This window comes from Mycteria americana, chromosome Z (genome assembly GCF_035582795.1).
Source record: "Mycteria americana isolate JAX WOST 10 ecotype Jacksonville Zoo and Gardens chromosome Z, USCA_MyAme_1.0, whole genome shotgun sequence".
Taxonomy (NCBI): Eukaryota; Metazoa; Chordata; class Aves; order Ciconiiformes; family Ciconiidae; genus Mycteria; species Mycteria americana.
The window spans coordinates 46,547,458-46,568,013 of record NC_134396.1 but is presented as its reverse complement, the minus strand read 5'-3'; the positions used below and the strand labels follow the sequence as shown (position 1 = coordinate 46,568,013).

At 44.5% G+C, this 20,556-nt stretch overlaps 1 protein-coding gene and 1 long non-coding RNA gene across 5 annotated transcripts; one reads left to right on the top strand and one right to left on the bottom strand.

Annotated features, from left to right (window-relative positions):
• Window positions 1-1,562: 1,562 nt before the first annotated feature.
• LOC142422002 (uncharacterized) lies at window positions 1,563-14,064 on the bottom strand. 3 transcript variants are annotated; one of them, XR_012779023.1, is made up of 7 exons: window positions 13,402-13,660; window positions 12,815-13,088; window positions 11,934-12,028; window positions 10,894-10,999; window positions 10,684-10,796; window positions 9,505-9,669; window positions 1,563-1,939 (listed from the first exon to the last, which is right to left on the bottom strand). It is a non-coding gene; the product is annotated as an uncharacterized LOC142422002 (long non-coding RNA). The 3 variants fall into 3 exon arrangements; XR_012779024.1 differs by lacking the exons at window positions 12,815-13,088; window positions 13,402-13,660 and adding an exon at window positions 13,954-14,064; XR_012779025.1 differs by lacking the exons at window positions 10,894-10,999; window positions 12,815-13,088; window positions 13,402-13,660 and adding an exon at window positions 13,954-14,064.
• On the top strand, window positions 13,920-20,328 carry NIPSNAP3A (nipsnap homolog 3A). 2 transcript variants are annotated; one of them, XM_075527302.1, is made up of 6 exons: window positions 13,920-14,069; window positions 15,517-15,724; window positions 17,701-17,862; window positions 19,376-19,525; window positions 19,914-20,000; window positions 20,112-20,328. In XM_075527302.1, the coding sequence occupies exons 1-6, from the start codon at window positions 13,995-13,997 to the stop codon at window positions 20,186-20,188; spliced, it is 759 nt and encodes a 252-aa protein (XP_075383417.1). In that variant the 5' UTR covers window positions 13,920-13,994; the 3' UTR covers window positions 20,189-20,328. The 2 variants fall into 2 exon arrangements, with proteins under 2 accessions (XP_075383417.1, XP_075383418.1); XM_075527303.1 differs by lacking the exon at window positions 19,914-20,000.
• The last annotated feature ends 228 nt before the right edge of the window (window positions 20,329-20,556 follow it).

Genomic DNA, 20,556 nt, shown 5'->3' with positions numbered 1-20,556 from the left:
ATTAAGCACATTTCACTGGGACAGAGTAAGCCCAGCCAATGCGGACAGATCGATACCAAGTTTGGTCGTAAGTGGAAGGTCTCTGCAGGCAGGTCTCTCAGCAGATTTTCTAAACAAAGGAAGACACCATTCGTTCCCACAGCAGAGAACAGCAGCCAAAGCTGAAAAAGGCTCAAGCCAGAGGTATCGTGTGTCCGGCCGGAGCATGACACCAGAGACAGCCACTCTGCTGGTGCAGCACCATGGTAACAGCCGTGGTTTGCAGTGTGGAGGGCTGTATTGCCAGGCATGGTGAGGTATGGCGTTTTCTCCTTCTCTAGCTGGTTTCCTGGGGCAGCCTGCCACACAAGGCGGCTGCACGGCCTCCTGGGCTAACATGAGCTTGCAGGGTCCTCTGAAGAGATGGAAAGCCCTAGGAGAGCAAGATCTCCAAGGTGCCTAGGAGGACGGAGCAAGAAGGGAGGCATGGTTTTGCATCAGGTGACAGGGAGTGTATGCCTGGCATTACCCACTGAAGCTGTGGGTAGAAAATGGGCTACCAGGGGAAGACTCCTTGTCCTCTCTTCACTTGTAAATCTCCTACAGTTTCCTGCTCCTCTCCAAAGCAGGACCCCAGACCTCCTTTCAAACTCTCCTCTCTCTCCCTTCCCTCCCCAAATCTCAACCTCAGCATACATCCTCTGAATTTCCACCCTCTCATGTACCACCCCACTTCCTCACAACCAGCCCCACCTCTCGCTCCTCACAGCCCTGCCCTCCTACAGCGCAGGGAGGCCCCAACACAGGAGCTCTCAGTCCCCCTGCCCTCCTGCTACATACCGCTGCTGCCCCGTCAGGGAAGGGTCCCAGTGCCACTGCCGTACATCGCCAGTTTCATGCTCCCTACTTCCCCAGCAATCATTTATCTTCTTATTATTGCTCTTTCCCCTGCTAATTGTTCATTCTTACCCTGCCCCTGGCCAGAGACTAACCCTCCACCAGTGAGATGGGCACAGACTCGACATTCAACATCACTTGAAGCAGCAGGAAAGCTGAAGGAAGTTCCCACGCATCCCACTCTCGTTCCTGCCCACCATCTGGAAGTTGTGTCAAATGCCACATCTAGCCAGGCCCACCCTGTGCAGACAGAATGCTCTAGCCAAGTAGCATCGTTTTCCATTTGAGCTTTTTTCCTACATTTTTCCCCCAAATGAATTGCTGCTATCACCTTTGCTCCCCCCATCCTTTACCTCAGCCTTACCTTTCCATCAGCAGCTGGATAAAACAGCTCCTGCTTGCTCCCGTGCCATAGCCCTCAGCATTAGTTTTCACCATTTCCATACATCTTCCTCTGCACCCCAGGTAACTCTACTAAAAGCCAGGCTAGCAGGCTATACAGCATCTATCTCTTTTCTTCCCCTTACTTCCAGGAAATCCTCACCAGGAACGCAGAAGGCATGAAATGGACATTACAGTACTCTAGCATGGAGATCCAATCTCCTGCAAAGTGGGTTTTATCTGATCAACCGAGGGCGTTGGTGGGCATTGCCTGTCATTTCCCACTCCCTATCACTCACCATCTCCGTACGGATCCAGCGTCTACAGGTGAAACAGCGGGGCTGCTCCTGACTCCCTCAAATCCAAAAATCCTTCTTTATTCTGTTTCCAAAAGCTTGATTTTTTTTTCCTTCAGCATCATACTGACTTTTTACAACTCTATCAAACCAGCTTTACAACTCCCCAGCTATCTCAAGATCAAATCCAAGTCCAAATTCAGCCCGAGGGAAAAAGCCGCTCACTCCCACAAGTATGTGTTCCGATGCTTCACAATTCTTTTCCATTTGTTTTTAAATTAGGATGCTAGATTTTTGATAGCTGGTGCAGAAGCAACATGCTGTTTTCTTCACTTTCCTTGATGTCAGAAAGACTTGTCTCCTGGCTTGAAGAGCTTGCTGGATTCCTGTTTTGTGAGAGAAGCAGAAGATGAAGAGGTATGGTGATGAAGTGATAACTATCTGAGAGAGTTGTGGGAGATACAAGCTTGGTTCAAAGCCTGCTGGAGCTGGTGAAAAGCTATTACTGACTGCTTTGGCCTTTGGAGTCTCCTTTGGTTCTAAAAGCATCAGGTTCTTCCCAAACTTTGGATTTCCAATGACTGTCTTAAAAGTAAATTTTTAGTCTGATTCTGATTCTGCTGAGCATATTCAACCTTTACTGCTTTGAGCAGTAGTGGCAAACAGTCAGCTGTGCTCAGGGTAAGGCTGTTGTGCAAGTGTTTTCAAGTGCAGGACAAACAATTCTTAATTATAGTTTTTCATACTGACAGACTTCTCTGAAGTCCAGGGCACACACTCATGAGTTAATCCTCCTACATCACCTGTCAAAAAGGCAAACCCTAGCAATCTGACTTCTCAGATGAAACAACCGAGGTAGAGAAGTTAAATGACATGATCAAACCACAGATGCAAGTGAGTGTTACAGTCAATATGAAAAGGCTGCTCTTTGCATGGCAATAAACCAGATGTCTTTCAGCCTGGCGCCTCTCAGTCCCTACTAAACACATGGTTCGGTCCCTCTGAAGATAGTCACATACATTAAATTAGGCAGGCACACAACTGCTTTATAAAACTGGGACCCAAATATCTCAGATTCACATTCACATTTTTAGATGCTGGTCAAGCATGGTGCTGAAGCATGAGCTCTAGTGCATTTACCACATCCGAAGTGCCCACAAAATAGCCAGCAAGCCCAGCTGTCTGAGGAGTGACCTTTGCTGAACTGAGCCCTCAAGGAGGGCCTGAATTTCCCTGGGTTGACTGAGCTTGAGCTGTTGGAACTGGATGGAAAAAGAAGAGAATGATATTGTGAGGCACTCAGGTTTGTCCCTCCCTCCTGCTTGAATGGGGAACACCTTTCAATCGGTGACCTCAGGTTAATAAACCTGACTCACATCTTGGATTTGAGTTTGACAAGATTATCTGAGTTGGATGGGAGATTTTTGCTTCTTTTTGCAAGTCAGTGTTTGTCAATGTGTTAGCAGCTCCCTTGATACCAACAGAAGGTATCAGCTTTTCCAAGGAATGCCTCATGCAGCTGTTCTTTAGACACACCTATGGGAGGCAGACGGATTTGCACTGGAGGTTAGCAACAGCCAGGAGAACAATGGAAGACCCTTCTACTTCCCATAATGGGAATGTGATTATTGCTCAAATAACTTGCTTAAATAATTGACTTGCTTAAATAATGGCTTTGATCTCCAAAGAAAACAAATACTGCAGGCTTATGATGACACAAAACCGCCCTATCATCTGGTGGCATGACAGGAATCCTTTTTGCATTTCCTGCATCCTCCCTGCATTTCCTGTAGGGAATGCATTTTTGGAATGCAACGTGAACATTGCAAAGGCAATATTTGTATCAAGGCTATGGGCCTCAAGCCATACAGCTGCACTTGATGCAGCCTGAGGATTTGCAGGTTCCTCACCAAGGGCCTCTTCTGGATATAAAACATTCAAACACATGAAAAGAAGCATTGTGCTATGTGCACTGAGGTAACCTGGCAAAAAGAGATTGCAAAAGATCCTTTCTTTTTTCTCTTTAGAAAGCCATGTTTAAATTTAATACGGTCAGATCTCTGGGATCCAAGGGGTACTTTACAAGAATTGGCAGGGGTTGGGCATAGACTCCAGCAATTTACTTTGGCCAATGTGTGTGGCTGGAGATCTGGCAGAGGAAGGTAGCGGAAGTGGACAGATCAACATCATCTGTCTTAACGGCCACCACAAGCATGGGTTTTCCTATAGATCAGAGCCCATAGAAGGTCTGGAAGATGGTAGTATGCACACCACACAACCTGTTGTCCACGACCAATGGATCTCAAGCCACCAAGATCTTCTGTAAAGATGGCAAGGCAAGCCACCAGTCAAAAAGTCCCTGCATATACTGGAATCATCCTTAGGGGATGTAATTGAAATGGTATTGCAGTGATAGACTGGACAACTATAGGGAAAACTCATATCCTTGGAGTGGACTGGAGAATGAAAGCCATCCTGAAGATGAACACAGTGGAATGCTTGCAAAGACCAGAGCATATTGCCGTAAATAAGGTACAGTACAGACTACCCAAAACTATTACTATAACTACTGTTTACCCTGTGGGAGAGACCAAAATGTGCAGAATGCTTTCTAATGCTTTCTAACATTACCCAAAAAGTTCCCAGTTCAATCTGAGTGATGTTTTTTTAAAAGCCAATGGTTTGCTATGAATCACATTACAAGAAGGCTAATAAAGGTGTCCTGGAAGGCAATACTTTGTACTGAGATTCTGCGGTCCCCCCCTTGCCATATCCTTCAACCCATCACCTTAGCTTCTCCCTCTAGTCCCAAAAGAAGGCACCATCACAGATGGGGACCAACCCTGGTCCTTCTGAACTCAGTCCCATCCTTCAGCCACAAAGGTGTCTTCATCTCCTGTGCCCACAGTCTGGTGAAGCAGTACTGAGAGCAGTGCTGACCATCGAATCAATAAGGATTCAATCGGACCAGCCTGGGTAGGGATTTTATATTCAGTTTGTCTCCCCAAGGAGTCTGCTGGATATGGCCCCCTGGTTTTTGCAGCACAGGCTTTCTCTTGAGTGCCTGACTTGACGACATCACAGGCAGCAACAATTTGATTAAACACTGCTCATTTTAGCCTGGTTTTCTAAGAAAACGAGCTTACAGGGTTATGCTACCTGTTATCTGTTTGTTCATCTGTCTACTTCCCGTAATATCTTTTGAACCAGTTAGATAATTTCAAACAAAAGTAGGACAGAGGTCTCAGGGAAAATCAGGTTAATGGAAATCAGCACTTTGTTAATGCTTGTTCCAAGGGAAAGACAGGGAGAAGCACATCCTTTAGGCAGCAGTCACCATTGGCAAGTGGTCCACTCATCTAGGCACTTGTTTTGCCTGCCAGAGGTATCCACCAGGACACAAATGGGAGATTTGAAATACTGATAGGAGTGCATGAGGTAGGGCCAAAAGAGTGAATCCGTAGGAAGAGAGACTTAACAAAACATTGTACTTTTTGTTACCATTGGTAGAAGTTCCTTGTGATTCGTGTGCCCTGCTAGCAGGCAAACAAGGCCATAGTTTTCTTGGTGATTCAACACCAACAACACAGTTGGTCCCTTTGAAATTCTGCCAGCTCTAACTAGAGGACTCCTTAATTTTCTTTTCTGGCAGAGGGAAGAGCTGGTTACCAAAGGGCAACTCTTTGGTAAATACCCAGGTTGCTGCCTCAACATCACAGACAGAGAAGGAATTACAAAGAAAACAGCTGAACCAAGTTATGGCATGGCATGGCATTCACCGTTGTCCCCCTTTCCTGAGCCTGTGTCAATCCAGCAAGAACTACGTCGTGGCATATAGGGGACAGAGATGCATTGCAATGTTTAATCTTGAGGCATCCGTGGTTGTTTCGGTAGTCACGCAAAATGTAGAAGGCTCTTGTGGGCTTTCAGTGACAAAGGACTGGCTCTTGGCATTAGCTGCTTGTTATCAACACACTGTAAAACTCCCCAGGTATAAATACAAGTTACTTCCTCTCAGAAATTGACATTATCTTGGACAAGGTGTCTGGGGGGAACCCAGAAAGTCAGGTAGTCAAAAATGTCTCAACCTTCTGTAATCAGGAAAGAAAAGGCTACAAGCCATCTAGCATTTCAGAACTTGATGGTGATTACGAGGGATGGTGATGCATGAGTACATTACTCAGCATTTGGTCAAAGTGTTACCATTTTACAAAAAGGTATTTTTACTGGTTTTGCCCCCAACATGTCAAATAATCTCTCAGAGTGGAGGGCAGAGATCTGCCACATCCCTGCTGGCTGTGGACTGAGGGGTTCCTTTAAATTGTTTCCCCATTGCCCTTTCACGCTGCATGGACTCTACATGTCTCATGGACTGTTACTCTGTGGTCCATATTCCACAGGTTAAAAATGCTAATCTAGCCCATACCAGCTGTGTGAATGTATGAACACCATTTTAACCATCCCTATTATTTCCAGGCCTGGATATCCTACTTTCTCCCAGGCAATCTTTTCAAATATTTCACTATCTTAACAAGTGGAAAACATCTAATCTAAATTTCCCTTCCTGTAATTTCAGCCTGCTGCTTTTATCTTACCCACCATGGGCAGAGAGAACAGATTACGCCTTTCTCTCGTGAAGCACTCTTGTAATTACACGAAAAAGGATCATATGACCCCCAAGTCGCCTCTTCTCTAAATTAAAACAACCCTGGCTTTTGTTCAGGCTTCCGTGTAAGTCCTGCTGCCTGTGTAACTTGTTTGTATTGAGATAGGCCTACCTGCCAGATAAAGCAAAAATGCAACAGTCTAGCTTCTCATTAGAGCTGAGATGTGATTACTGCACCTATCTGTCACCAAGCGTGAAGAAAATGTTCCAGGCTTATAGACCATGCATTTTTGGGACCACTTATAGACCATATATTTTTGGGACCCGGAGCTAGAAATACCTAGATTCAAACCCAAGTTCTGCTGCTGCCAGTCTGTCTGGTCCTAGACAAATTGCATCCCAGTTCACAGCTCCTTCACTTGACAGGTTTAGAAATAACAATTTGCTTAACTCAGCATAGCATGACCAAGATAATATGAAGTTGGAGATTGTGCAGATGTTGTAAAGTCTGATGGAAGAGCTCACTGTTATGACAGACTTCCACGTGGATAGGTGTTCTCTCTTAGAAGTTATTTTAAAAATTTTGTTCTGAAATACTACAGGTGTCTTTAAAAATCAAAGTTCTTTGAGAGTGACTACATCAAACTGCTGGGATATCAGTAGCTTCCAAGTAAATGTGGGGAAGTTCAGGACCTCAGAATACCAGGAATCCCATGGGTAAGTATTGATATTTGAAGCCCTCGAAAGTGAATGATTAAACCGATTTGCCTAACACTGCTGTGACTCACAGGTTTCCTAGTATCAAGCTGTCTGAGCCTGCTGGGAGGATTCTCTCTACAGTAGGTGTATTCCTCCTCCCTAGAAGAGGATTACAAGTATCAGAATGCTTTCTGGTTCAGGCTGGTCTTTTCGGTTTTGTATCACTGCAGGAGAGATCCACATGGAATCACTCAACTGATCCACATGGAATCACTTACTAATAAGACTTCTCTTCCAGACTGGAACTTTCTACACAATCACCTTCCTTAAGTTGTACTGGCCCAGAGACTCTGTATCAAAGCTTTGTAGGGAGTTTTATAGGCTTCCTAACTTAAAAATAAAAGGATTTGGTTTGTTCTGGTTTTAATACATTAAATTACAGAAGAGATCTCTCTGCAATAACAATCACAGAGAGCACCATTTCAGAGCATTTTCTGAAACAGTGTGGGCATATTAAAACACACCAACATTACTTGTTTTTACTCTTTATTGAAAGAATGAGTCCCACATGGGTAGATGTAAGCAAGCAAAAAGCAGCCTGGTTTTTTTTTTAAAAGGGAGTGGGCACTGATGTAAGTTACAATCTCCAGGTGAGCCAAGCCCACTTGCAAACATTCTTCACATTGCACATCCACTCAATCCATATCTGTCTACCTGCAGTTTATTCAGGTGCTACAGTCGCTCCTGTGTGGTAGCAGGAGCACTGAGGTGTATCTCACAGCTCTTGCTGCCTAGTACCACTCTAGGGATTGCTTTGAGGAGCATGGTGGCAGAACTTGTCTGTTCTGCTGCCAGCCTCCATCTTCTTAGCCCATCGGTTTATTTAACTGAGCTATACCCTGCTCAGCATGTTCAACCTGTGTTACCTGTAGCTCACTCACAGGTAGATGAAGTAGCCCAGCCTTCAGCTGTGCTCATTGCAGCAGGATTCAGATTGGAAGGACAGAAATGGTGACGACACCACGCCGTACAGATGCGGAGGTAGCTGACAAGTACTGCTGCAAATTTCCCTTGTGTGATTAGCACTGACCTGCAGCTCATTACCCTGAAGAGCAGCAGCGCCTCCTGAATTTTGGCAACAGACATTGTATAACAGGGGAACTTCCCATCTTGCAGTACCAAGAAAAGCAAGTTTTCTAGGGCTTGAGGGAAGAGCGACTAAGGCAGAAACAGAGGCCTATTATCAGTACTCATTTCAATGCAACTCCAGGCAAAGGAAGCCTTGAAAGAGGTTATTTACAGAGACTGGAAGGGGGAACAACTTTTCCAGGCAAGTGGGACAAGACTGTTTTTCTATAGGAAAGAGATGTTTATCTAAGCAATGCATCAATAATTAGGAGAGGTGAGTTACTGGAGTTGATAACTCAGCCTTGCTTAGAAATCTCGCATATTATTTTGGGCTTTTCATTGATGAAAAATCCTCCAGGACTTAATCTCAAACTCAGGAGTTGAATTAGGGCAGAAGAGCTTGCTCACAACAAAAGAGCAACAGGACTTTCTGCCTCTAACCCCAAGGAGGCCAAGCACAGCCATCACGGAGTTCCTTTCATTAACACAGCCATTAGGACTTTCGCTGCAGGCTGTGTGGGTCAATGTCATAAGCAGTATTACTGGTATTACAGTGGGTCACAGATAAAGAGATAACAAAATACCTAGAAATTACAACGTGCTTACTATGTGCCAGCATTGATGGTTCTCCACTCTGGTTAACCAGGCCCACAGTAAATCAGCAACGCTCTCCTTCCACACTGGGTGTTGCAGGGGTCAGGCTTAGCAGGGCAACATGGGGAAAAGGGGCCAGCTGGTCAGTCAGGGCTTCCCGCTTGCACAAGCACAGCAACAAGACAACGTGATGGGATGCACTCATCTGAGAGTGGCCTGCTTGCATTTATCTTGGATCCAAGGTGGGAGAGGGTAAAAGAAATCACCCAGGAAAGGAAAGTGGTCCCTATTAGCCTCCCCCGCTCTCTTATGCCTGCGCAGGACCAATGGGTCTTTCCTCCACCTCTGGGCTGGGCCTGGCATGGGACTGGAAGGTAAGAAGGTGCTTTCCCCAGGTAGCTGTTGGACTCCATCTTCCTTCATACAAATCTGATGCAATGGGTACTTCTGCTTGTCTCCTCCATCACGTAAGGCCTCAGACAGGTTGGGAGGTTAGGAGGCATAGTATTGTTCCATCCTCAGCTGAAATCATCCTGGATTTCACCTAGTTAAACATGTCTGTGTGTAGAAGACCCAGAAAATACCTGCCCAAGGAATGGTGGGGTGGCCCTGAAAGACTGATCTCTGCCACCTAGCTTTACCTGCTTTCATACTAGAGAAGTCAGAGCCTGCCTTAAAGCAACACTTAGCTCCCATCTTACACTCACTTCTCTGCAAGCAAACCTGGGTTCAAAACACAAGTGCAACCTTGGTAAATCCTAGAGAAAAATCACTCTGCACCTCCAGGATAGACCTTATTGTATACAGAAAAGAGAAGCAAATAAGAGAACGCTGTAGAGAATTTTAACTTAGGAAAGAGGATCTGGATATTTTAGCAGCATCCTTTCAGGTCTTAATTTTATTGGGGAAAATGTTAATTAGTACCTGTGAAGTGAAAAGTCAACCCAGCTAGGTCTTCCTGGTGTTAACTTTCATCTGCATACTCATGTTGTCTCCTTTCCATGCTCTTTGTAGCACAGACCTCCTAGTTCTCAGCTGCATCGTGCTTGAAATACCCACAGTGGCAGAAGGTACTTCATGACACCCCGTCTGTGAAAACATGCAAGCAGAGCATTCATTTTTTGCCTAATTAACTAAAAAGGGATTGACTAAAAGGAGTATTTCACTGTCAAATTTTAAAAATATCATTCACAAAGCCCACGTAGATATTCTGAGAGGAACAACTGCAATTACAGTGGCCAAGTAATAAGCACAAGCAATTAATACAGTCTTTAAATACTTTAAATTCAGTATTTATGGCCTGTTGATAGGGAAGATTTTTTTTTTTTTTTAAGTCAGAGGTTTGGAATAAAACTATTTTACTATACAAAAATGATTGGAGGATTTCAGTGCATGTGTTATCTTTAACATGTCCCTTCTTCTGGAATCATTACACCATTACAGATTTCCCAGGAAAAAAAAGAAAGGAAAAATCCACTCACCAAGCTTCTAAGAAGCACATCTTCTAAAAAAGGAGAGGGAACACATCTGAATGTTTTCTTTTGAACTTAATTCAAACAGAGGTAGTGGCCTGTTACCCAGTTTGTGCTGTAGCTACGTGCACGATGAGTAGAGAACGTTTGATACAGTAAAATTTGTCTCCTCCTAGTGCTGATATAAATAATGACACAAGGTGTCATGACATCAAACATCGGGCCCAAATGTTTTTAAAAATCAAGCAGTATGAAGCAGCTCTCTAATTCCCTTCCAGATAGCCGTAAGTGCCTGCTCTGCCCTTCATCTTCTTGCTGTGCAGCTCTGAAAGGCTGTGGTCTCTCAGCCAGGCCAAGACAGCTGATGGACTCCACCCTGGTGTGGTCAGGGGCTGTGTCAAATGTCAGCGCGTATTCGGGTGTGGAGTGGATAAATCCGAGTGCAGAGCACAGACCTGCTTCCCAGAGAGACCAAGTGCTATGTTGCTTCCTGCTGCCTTCTCCAGCAAAGGGAAAACATGAAACCAACTTTCTTGATGCTTATTCACTGCCTGGTAGGGGACCTGAACACACCTCTGGTTCAAGCATGTCCTCAGGTCTTGGGTACAAAGAATACTAACGTGACTCTTACCACTGGTAAACACAGAGATGATGCTGGTTCTTGTAGGTATTCTCATCAGTGCCACACAATAAATATTTATAAACAATGCTGAATGTTTTCATGAGATGAGGAATGCAAACTGGCTAGGAAAAAACAGGGAAGAAAATACTGCATTTGATAAGCTGTTATTCAGATTTTCATATGGAACAGCTGAGAGAATGGAAACCAGAAGATATTTACATGTTCTGGCCTACTAGGGACATACCAAGAGGCTGCATTACATTCAGGAATGTTCCTTGTGTGCAAACCAGGAAACCACTTGTTGCTTGCTCACCCAGCAGCAGAACTAGAGAGAGTAAGGGCAGCACTCGGCATGAGAGATTTGTGAAAACATAACAGTGGAAAACCCATGTATTACACTTACACTAAATAAGCTCGTTGCACACCTTTCTCAAGCCTACCAATGGCACTGCACTATGTAATGGAAACCGTACTGCCACTGAAAATGAGTGGTGAGTTACACCCTCCTGTGCTTTTGAAAATTGCCTTTCTGACGAAGGAATTTAAGCCAAAGGATTTATGGAGAAATAGAAGGAAATTTCCTTCTTTAATCCTCCATGCAATAGGAAACTGAAAGCTGTGATTCACAAATGGGGACATCCCCCCCAGCAAAGGAGCAGGTGCTGTGCTTTCTCATTTTCCAAAACTCTGAGTCACTTTCTCTGTGTTTAAGCAAACAGCACAAATGAAGTGTAAGCTGCTCTTGAAAGCATTAAGTCTTTTGGTACAGATGGTTACCTTTCTTTCATTATCACCATCTCCGCTTAGAGTACAAAGGAAGTAAAAAAATCCTATCCAGTGCTTGCCCACATTCACAAGTCACATACAGATCAGATTAAAAGTGTTTCCTGTTCTGTGGGAAAATGAAAATGTTGCATGCAGGGCGTACAATACATAAATGCAGTAACGCATGCAAATTGTCTTCTTGCATTTTGCCTCCATGGAGCTTTGGCTTGCATCAGTAACAAAAGTTTTTAATAAACCATTTCAACTCAGGCAGCTCTGGCAGTCACAGCTACATAAACTGAAAATTTCATTTAATTCATCAATTCAGTACCAAAATTAAAACTTCTCATCAAAAAGCATTTGTAACAGACACTATCCACTATTACGTCTTCTAGGAGATCAACACTGTCATTCCCAGATGTCCAACACAGTTGTGAAATTTATGTCTATGAAGCACAGCTCCTGTTTACCATTCTGTGTATTGGTAGACAGACCTGTGAGTGGCAGGCAAGAGTTGGAGGTACAATCCTCTTGCTTCACCACTGGCTCTGCCACATCCATGTGGAAAGAAGAAGATATGCCTGGACTTCTAGAAGAACATGAATGAGAAAATACCAGGCAGTACGGTGAATTTCAAGTTCCAGGCAAAAATGCAGAGCTGAAATGACAGCCTTCTGAATGAATTTTATCTTAGCCACTTGCTTAGCTGCCCTCATAAGCAATTTTCTCAAATTTACTTGCTGTATAAAATCATTTGCTGAATTGTTTCAGGGAATCATTTCAGGCCTTCACTGAGTTCCAGTGCAGTTTGTTGTACATTTTAGCTCTGTGCTGTGTTTATCTGTTTTGCTCAAATATGAAAATCACATGCAGCTTTCTATTCCCTGACTACACAAAACAAATATAAAATCAAAGCTTCTTCTCAACCATGCAGGTTAGCAAGAACAAAACTTGCTTTTTGTGACTACTCAGTTCAAGTCTAGTCTTGTATGATCATTCCTGATGAGAAAGCAAACACAGGAAAAGTTCAAACAATAAAAATAAAAGCTTTTAAAAATGTGAAGGAATATTCCAGCACAACATGGCTATGAAAAACATTACTTCATCCATATAATAAGATAAACAAAGGAGAACCTTAAATATTTTGGAGTTTGCCATCTCATTCCCTGCCTTCAGGTGAAATACAATTTGTTCATAAGTGAAAAAAACCCCACATGTTAAACCAATCTTAAACTGGCAATAACTGCATCAGTAATCACACTTTATTTGTGCTTCTGCTGTAGAAACTATGAGAATTATTCATGCCATATTGCTAAAACACTTTAGCATGTATCATGCTCAGTTCTTCCGATATAAAAAATGTAACCAAGAATACCACTTGCGAATGAACATGTAACATATATGCAGGGCAGATGCTTCATTCTTTCCACACCACTCTTTCAATGTGTTTGTTAGAACTTCTTTTTCTATCTCATTTTAATTCAGACAATCTTCCTTCCTGGGCTTGTCCTTAACGAAGAGAAAAATTGCCCATAATTGTGAGAAAAAGCATGAAAGCTCCATAGGCATGAATCCATCATTTGTTTCTTCACCTTAATTCCATGCAGAGGCCCTCAAAATCAGTTACTCAGGGTGGAGGAAGGAATGTGCTGCCGCAGAGGAAGGAATCATGAAAGATAATTGCCTTGTTAATTTAGGTAGTCTTCCGTAAACCACCCTTTGCTAGGAGCTGATTTGTCTCCCATGGGTAAAACACTGGATGCCCTGACACCAATGGGAATTTTACCTTTACATTTATTTTGGCCAATATTTAATTCTGCAAGGATATACAGTCTCAGCCACCCCAAAATCCCACCCCTAGGTAACCACTTGGTAGTAAGAACTAAGCAGTTGGGCATACAGCTGTACTGGGATGAACAGTGGCTTGGCACTGCACGCCCCCGGCACAAAGCACGGATTTACCCAAAAGAACGCTACAGAAAAAAGCCACGGGGCTTTCTTCCGGAGGCGGACTGCGGGTGGAGGATTTGTATCCGTACAATTCGAATTTTGATCCTGCAAATGCTGGAGGACGGGTGATTTACTGAGTGATTTACCCCAGGGCAACCTGTGGGGGACAAAGTGTCCCAGGTCTCCCCAATCAATCAGGATACTTTTTTATCGTATGCAGGCGCTCAGGCAGAGACAGAGATACCGCATTTCAGGCACTAAAGCCTGGTAACTTGAACGAGCATGTCTTCTCAGCCGTGCGCTCGTCACCCACCCACCCATCCCACTCCACCGGCACAAAAGCAGGAACTGAACACCCTTCGCCGCGGTTCAGTTTGTTTCTGACCCACGCAGGGGGCCGGGCTGCAGCGGCCGCCCCAACGGCCGCCCAAGTGACGTGCCGGCCGCCCAACCGCTGCTCAACGGCCGCCCAGCGGCCGCCCCGACGAGGGAGGGCCCGCCGCCCCCCCCGCCCCGCCCCAGGGCCGTCCGTCCGCCCGCCCTCTCACGCAAGGGACCGCGGACCGCTGCGTGCGTGCGTCCGTCCGCCCGGCCTGCCGCTCGCCATGCTGCCCCCGGGGACGCTCCGCCGGCCCCTCGCCGCCGCCGCCCGCCTGGCCCGGGCCCGGGCCCGCCCTCAGGTAACGGCCGGGGCGCTGCGGGGGCAGCGGGGCGCGGCGGCGGCAGCAGGGAGGGGGGCTGGTGGTGCGGGCCGCGGGGGCGGGGCTTGGGCCTGCGGGGGCGGGGCTTGGGTGAGCGGGGTTCGGGGCGGGGGGCGGGGCGGGGCGGGGCGGGCGGTGCCGGCGGTCCCGCCCCTGGCTGCTGCCGCCGGCGCAGGGCCGTGGCGGCCGCGGCCGCCTCAGCGGGGCTGTTGGCAGGCGCGGGCTCCGCTCCTGCTGGGCGCCGGCCCCGGGTCTGCGCCGGAGTCGTGCGACGGGTTCTTCGGACGGGAGGGGTGGTCCAGCAGCGGTCCGGTATTTGCTTGAGCGGCAGAAAGCGTCTGAGGCTTCTCTTCCCCTGCAGAAAAATTCGGCATTGGATGGTCACTGGCAGCCGAGTGCTGTCGTGGTTGCTCACCGTAAGCGTGGGATTGCTGGTCGCTCAGGATCCCGTGGGGTCCTGTGACCGTGATCCTATGGCACATAGCAACCAAAACTGATGTGCAGTACTCCAAAGGGTCATTAGGAAACAAGGCCTTTGGTCTCGGCCAGCCGTATTTTCTGGCTTGAGCTGTTCGGTGCGCATGCCTGCTGATGCTTGTGCAATAAGGCATGTCCAAAATCCATCCTGCAGCCACCTCTGCACAAATATGGGCTAAGGCCAAAGATTTGGTTTGGCCTTAATTTTTCTAGTTTTGTTTAAGAGGTGGGTAGCATGTTCCAGGTTATTGAGGCAGTTGCAAAACAAAGCGTATTGTGGGGGTTTTATGTTATATGAATAGAAAAAATGCTCTTGACCAGCCTTTGGGAAGCAGCCAGTGAGGGGCAAGGATGCAGACTTTAGCAATCTTTCACTGGAAAGAATCAGTCTTTTCCCAGGCGGTGGTATCTTTTTCTTTCTTTTGCCAACAGTATGTAACTTGCTAATACTGATCTAAGATTGTACGTAGAAAACAGGCTGCAGTAGTGTGAATTGGTCAGGCAAGGGCAACGCAGCAGATGTTGATGTAGCCTCTGCTTCAGTGGCATCAGCAGCCTCACCTTTGAATAACGTGTTTAGCCAACTCTCTTTTTATTGCTTTGACTTTTGCATCCTGCTGCTGGCTTCCTGAAGAAGGGGTATGAGAAGAGGAAAATCCTGCTTTGTTACGGGCTAATAATCAAACAATTGGGTGTGACAAATAAAAGGCACGTCACGGTCTGTTGCACTGCCAAAAGGAGTTGCAGCAAATAATGCACATGGGAACTATTTCCAAAGAAAAAGTCACAAGATACTTTTGTACTGGAGATCACAAAGTACTCCCTCTCCCAGCCCCAAGTAAAAAAATTGCATCTATAGCATCTCACTGTTTTAAAAAAGTCTAGAAATTAGACAGAAGATGGTTTTCTGGCTTGAGAATTAGTTATTTTTTGTAACATTTTCTCTCAGGTATTCGCATCCCTTGCTACAGGGCCCAGACAAAATAATAGCATTTTCTACGAAATTCGCACATATGATATTAAGCCATCGAAGATGAAGGAGTTTGTGGAAATGGTCAACAAGTACGTTCACCTTCGCACAGCTCACTCGGAGCTGGTGGGATTCTGGTCTGCAGAGCTGGGAGCTATGAATAAGGTTGTCCACGTTTGGAAGTACGGTACGCTCAGCATGCCTTTGCACGGCTCTGCTCTCTCTGCGCTCCCTGTCTCCTAAGCAAGAAGGCGAGGAGAATGCCTACCCAGCTTTTACTTGTTGCTCTTACTGTAAGGAAGTGTCAAAAAAAATTTGTTCCTGTTCTGATTACTGAAAAGAACACTGCAGAGCGTGTCAGGACAATTTTGACATGTTGGGAGAGAGTTACAACTGTTCTTAAACATCTGTCTCTTCTCAAAACAGGTATAATAGAGGAACTGTGGCAGAGTGCTTTGTTCATGGTTAATATTTTTAATTCAGGGCCAGTTCCTGAACCACTAATGTCTCCAGAATTTCAAAATGGATAGAAAAAAGATTGAGACCTCCTTAATAAGATAATACAGATAAGTGCAGACAACCTGTATGTCTGTGTATGTCTTTATGCATGTATAATTGTTCTCAAATATTAGTTCAGTGTAACGGTCACTCCCCTAACACAAATGAGCATGCAGTTTGCATGCTTAAACTCCTTCTGCAGTTGGACTCTGCTGAGGTGGGAAGCCATTCCACCAGCCCTGACTTCCCAAGCGCACGAGGCGTTTCATTGCTGCTTCAGCCTTGGTAGCAACAGGCTTCTTGCAGTATAATCAACTTTTTATGTTTTTGGAGTTGGTACTGACCTGGAACGTGCTGGTGAGCCAAGAAAAGCTACAATTATGCAAGAAACAAGGTGTGCTAGCTGTGCTCTTTGTGGAGCCCCAGGGAACTTGATACTTGGGTTATGGAGAGGTGGGAAGGCACACTGGTATCATTTCTTTGTATACCTGCTGCAGTCCAGGGTGTATCTGTATGCTGAGACAGAGAATTTTGTTTCTGAAGTCCTCAGTCTGCTCGTTGAAATCCAGCATGTTCACAGTAACTGTTTAGAATAAAGAGTCACCCCTTTTGTCCTGGAGGGGTGAAGGGACCAGCCATGTGTCAATGGGAATATTATGAGTTTATACGCATCTCTGGTTAATAAATTGTCCTGCTTCCCAGAACTTTTCAGCCTTGTTCTTTCTCAAAAAAAAAAAACCCAAAAAACACCAACAAACAAACCCATTTTTAATAATCTGTGAGAAACTTTTAAAATGGAAAACTAAGGGGAAAAAAAACCTACAATTTTTATTTGTTTCCTAATGGTGTTTACATGTGTAAGGTACATCCGTTCTCCTTGATTCATCAGACCTCTGCTTATATCTTTTAGTAGTAAAAATAATTGGCGTATTTTTCTCTTGGTCCCAAGATACTGATATTTCTCAAGGTTCTTCCCATTCTCAGGTGCTGGATTTTTCTCTTGTATTATTGAAAGAGGTCTGCATAAACATACTGATTAAGATGCCACTGCAGCCCAACCAGTTGAAATTCAGACACTCTTAATTCAGTGGATTTGTTTTTAATTAAAAAAAAAGAAGAAGAAAAAGTTTAGATTTTGGGCATTTAATAACTTTTTATGTAGCTGAACAAACATTACTTCTACACTTGTAATTTTACTGTCATTTTATATAAGCCAAAACTAATGTTTTTCTTAATTTTCTCTTGATAGGCTAATACTCCTTCTGAATTTTCTTTTCCACCTCACTTCCTTATCCACTGTGTTTTCTCCGAATCTCCTTACCCTTGGTAACTGTTGCCACATCCAGTAGTCCCTGCGGATGCCATATATGAATCTTTCTTAAAAGTAACATTGCTTAATGTATTTTAACTTTTTTATAAACTTTCTTGGAAAATTTGGTTTGGCTTGAAACGATTTAAATCTGAGAGCTAAAGCAAAGATTTTTGCAGAATTTAAAGGAAACTTACCACATCTGGTTCAAGCTAATATGCTGTTTAAAAAAAATACCAATTTCAAACTTCTGTAAGTGCAGCTTGCCTCCTTGTAATTATACATTTTGATTGAGTCTGATGCGACATTAAGTGCATTTTGTCATTGTTTTTTTTTCTTTTTTTCCATTCTTACAGATAATTTTGCCCACAGAACAGCAGTCCGGCATGCACTAGCCAACGACAAAGACTGGCAGGGAAAATTCATCTCCCCAGCTCTTCCCTTGATAGAAAAGCAGCACAACGAGGTTGCCTATCTGGTACCCTGGTGTCAACTTGGGAAGCCTCCAAAAGAAGGGGGTGAGCTTATCTTCTCTTTTGCTGATTAAAGTTACTGATGCTGACAGACTAACAAAAAGTGGCTTAAAGTTTAAACCATGGTTTTATAACCCTTTATGAAACAAGTGCATGTACATACACCCATGTGAAAAAGGTGTATACATAACACACATGAGGGGCAAAGTTTTTAAGAAGGATTTTACACTAACTTACATCAGTAACTGACTAGAGCCCTGATCGTTAAGGTTGTAAAGAGGTGTGTGAATTGCCTAAATGAAGGTGCAAAATAGCAACACCATAGCAGTCATCCTGGACTTACTTTGTCCATCTGCAGTGAGAGGACATTTCCTGAAGACACTGAAGACAGTGATTGTTATCTTTCACAGCGGGTTTTTCTCCTTTATTGATTTGCTTTGATGTTACTGCTTCTTTTGCATAATAGTTTTGATAAAAACCAAAAATAATCTCTACTTTTTGAAGATAGATGCAAGTCAAGCATGCCTTGTAACAATCATAGATTAGGTGTAGACCTCCTGTCCTGACGTATTTTAATTCTGTCTGTAGCAAATGTGGTATTAATAGTATTGACTGTTGCCCAACTTACGAGCATTTGCAGACTTCATTGCATGGAGTGACATCAAAGAGGCCTTGCTTTAGCCCTCAGCATGTCCATACCTACAGTAATCTTTGTTCTTTATTTCCTTGTGGTTCTGAATTTTGTGCTGTTACAATGGAATTTGAAAGCAGTCCAGTTTTTCTCTTAAAACTGGAGAGCCGACTTTTCAAACACTTTGTTCTCATTTAAGTTTATCTCCAGCCCATTGCTGGAGAATGAGACCAGACATGCATTGCCATATGGCAAGTGTCTAGCTTTCTGTTAAAGTGTCAGCAATTGTGATCCAGAGTAACTACCTGAATGGAAAGGAGACAGATAACGTGTCTTGTAGCAGGCCTGGAGTTTTTTGGCAAATCATGCCAGTTGTCTACAAACAAGGGAGACGTTTGGCAGAGCAGAGGTGTTAAGCTAGTCCTGGTCTGTTGGTTATGCCTTCAGATCTTGCTGTGGCCAACTGCCAGGAGTCAAAGGGGTTTATAATGTCATAAACCACTTCAATTCCAGAAAACATCACCAGTCTTAGGAAAGGCCACCTTGCATTGTTCAATCAGCCATCCGAATCCCGCAAACATGTATGAGTATTTGTGATTTCTGCAAAGCAGTCCAGGCAGCACTGAAAATTGCTAAGTTGGGCTTTGTGTGAAGCCTTCTGCTCCTCAGGGTTCTGGTACTTACATTTGCACTGAACTAGCTCCAGTTAGTGAGCTGCTTGCCTGTGCTCTTGTGAGGCCCTGGATGCTGTGAGATGTTGTGCAAGCTGGGATGAAGGAGCAGTTTCATGTCCTGCTGACCCCCAAATGGTGGGGAATTGCAGTGTTGGTTTCACAATAAATACATCATGGCCATGACACACTATTTGAGAACTGACATATTAATTTTTATTTCCTTCCTTGAGGGCATCTTTGCCTTTTCTTCCAGGAGTATACGAATGGGTTACTTTCCAGATGAAGCCTGGTGGGCCAGCATTGTGGGGTGAAGCGTTCCGAGCTGCAATCAATGCCCACGTCAACACAGGCTACACCAAGCTGATCGGTGTTTTCCACACAGAATATGGATTACTTAACACAGGTACTACTCAATTTCTGATACAGACTTTGGCATTGGAAGGGGTGGAGGGAGAGGGGCAAGCCCTCGTTGTGGATCAGGATTGGCTGGCTTGATGAAAATGTTGGTGTGGATCACCAAAGCCCTGTAAACAGTCCTTGAACCCAGCTTTGTGTATTCAGTTATAGGCTTAAGCCAGGTACTGCTATCTTAAAAGACTCTCAGATTTGATGTTCAAGAGTCAAACCTTTTAAAGGCTCAGCAAAGGATCATCCCACCACTTACTTGCCTGGAGAATTGTTTCTGCTAACTGCAAGGCATCTAACAGGTGAAGGCAGACTGCTAGGACTTATAGGACATGTTGTATTGCAGCATAACAGTATTCAGCTGACTTGTATTTGTACTTTCTCAGTCCACGTGATCTGGTGGAATGAGAGCCCAGACCATCGGGCAGCAGGAAGGCACAGTGCCCATGAAGATGCCAGAGTGGTAGCAGCTGGTAAGAGATGATGGATCCAGAGAACTCACTAGTGTTACCTGCATGCATGCTGAGAAAAGTATTATTTCTCATTGGATTACTGTCTTTAATTAAATATGCATTTAATTTCAGTGCGGGACAGTGTCAGATTCTTGGAGTCCCAGCAAAATGTACTCCTGATTCCTCTGCAATGCTCACCGCTGAAGTAACCTTTTTCTAAAGGGTGTAACTGATGGCAGAAAGGACAAGATGGAAGTGCTGTCAGCAAGTGCCATCCCATGGATCGTCATACCCTCATGAACTGAGCCAACTGTTCTTCAGTTTACAATAAATGGATGCAAAACGCTGATCGCTAGCAATGTAAATCAGTAAAATTTTGCACCCTCATAGCAATTGCTAAACAGAATTTTATGGTGATGGTCCTACATCCCCAGGAAAAAGAACTCAAGCCATATCAGTTATGACATGAACCACACTTCACCTATCTTTTATTTTAACACCTCAGTTCCTAAAGCTTTTCTGCATAGCTAGATTATGACATGAACCACACTTCACCTATCTTTTATTTTAACACCTC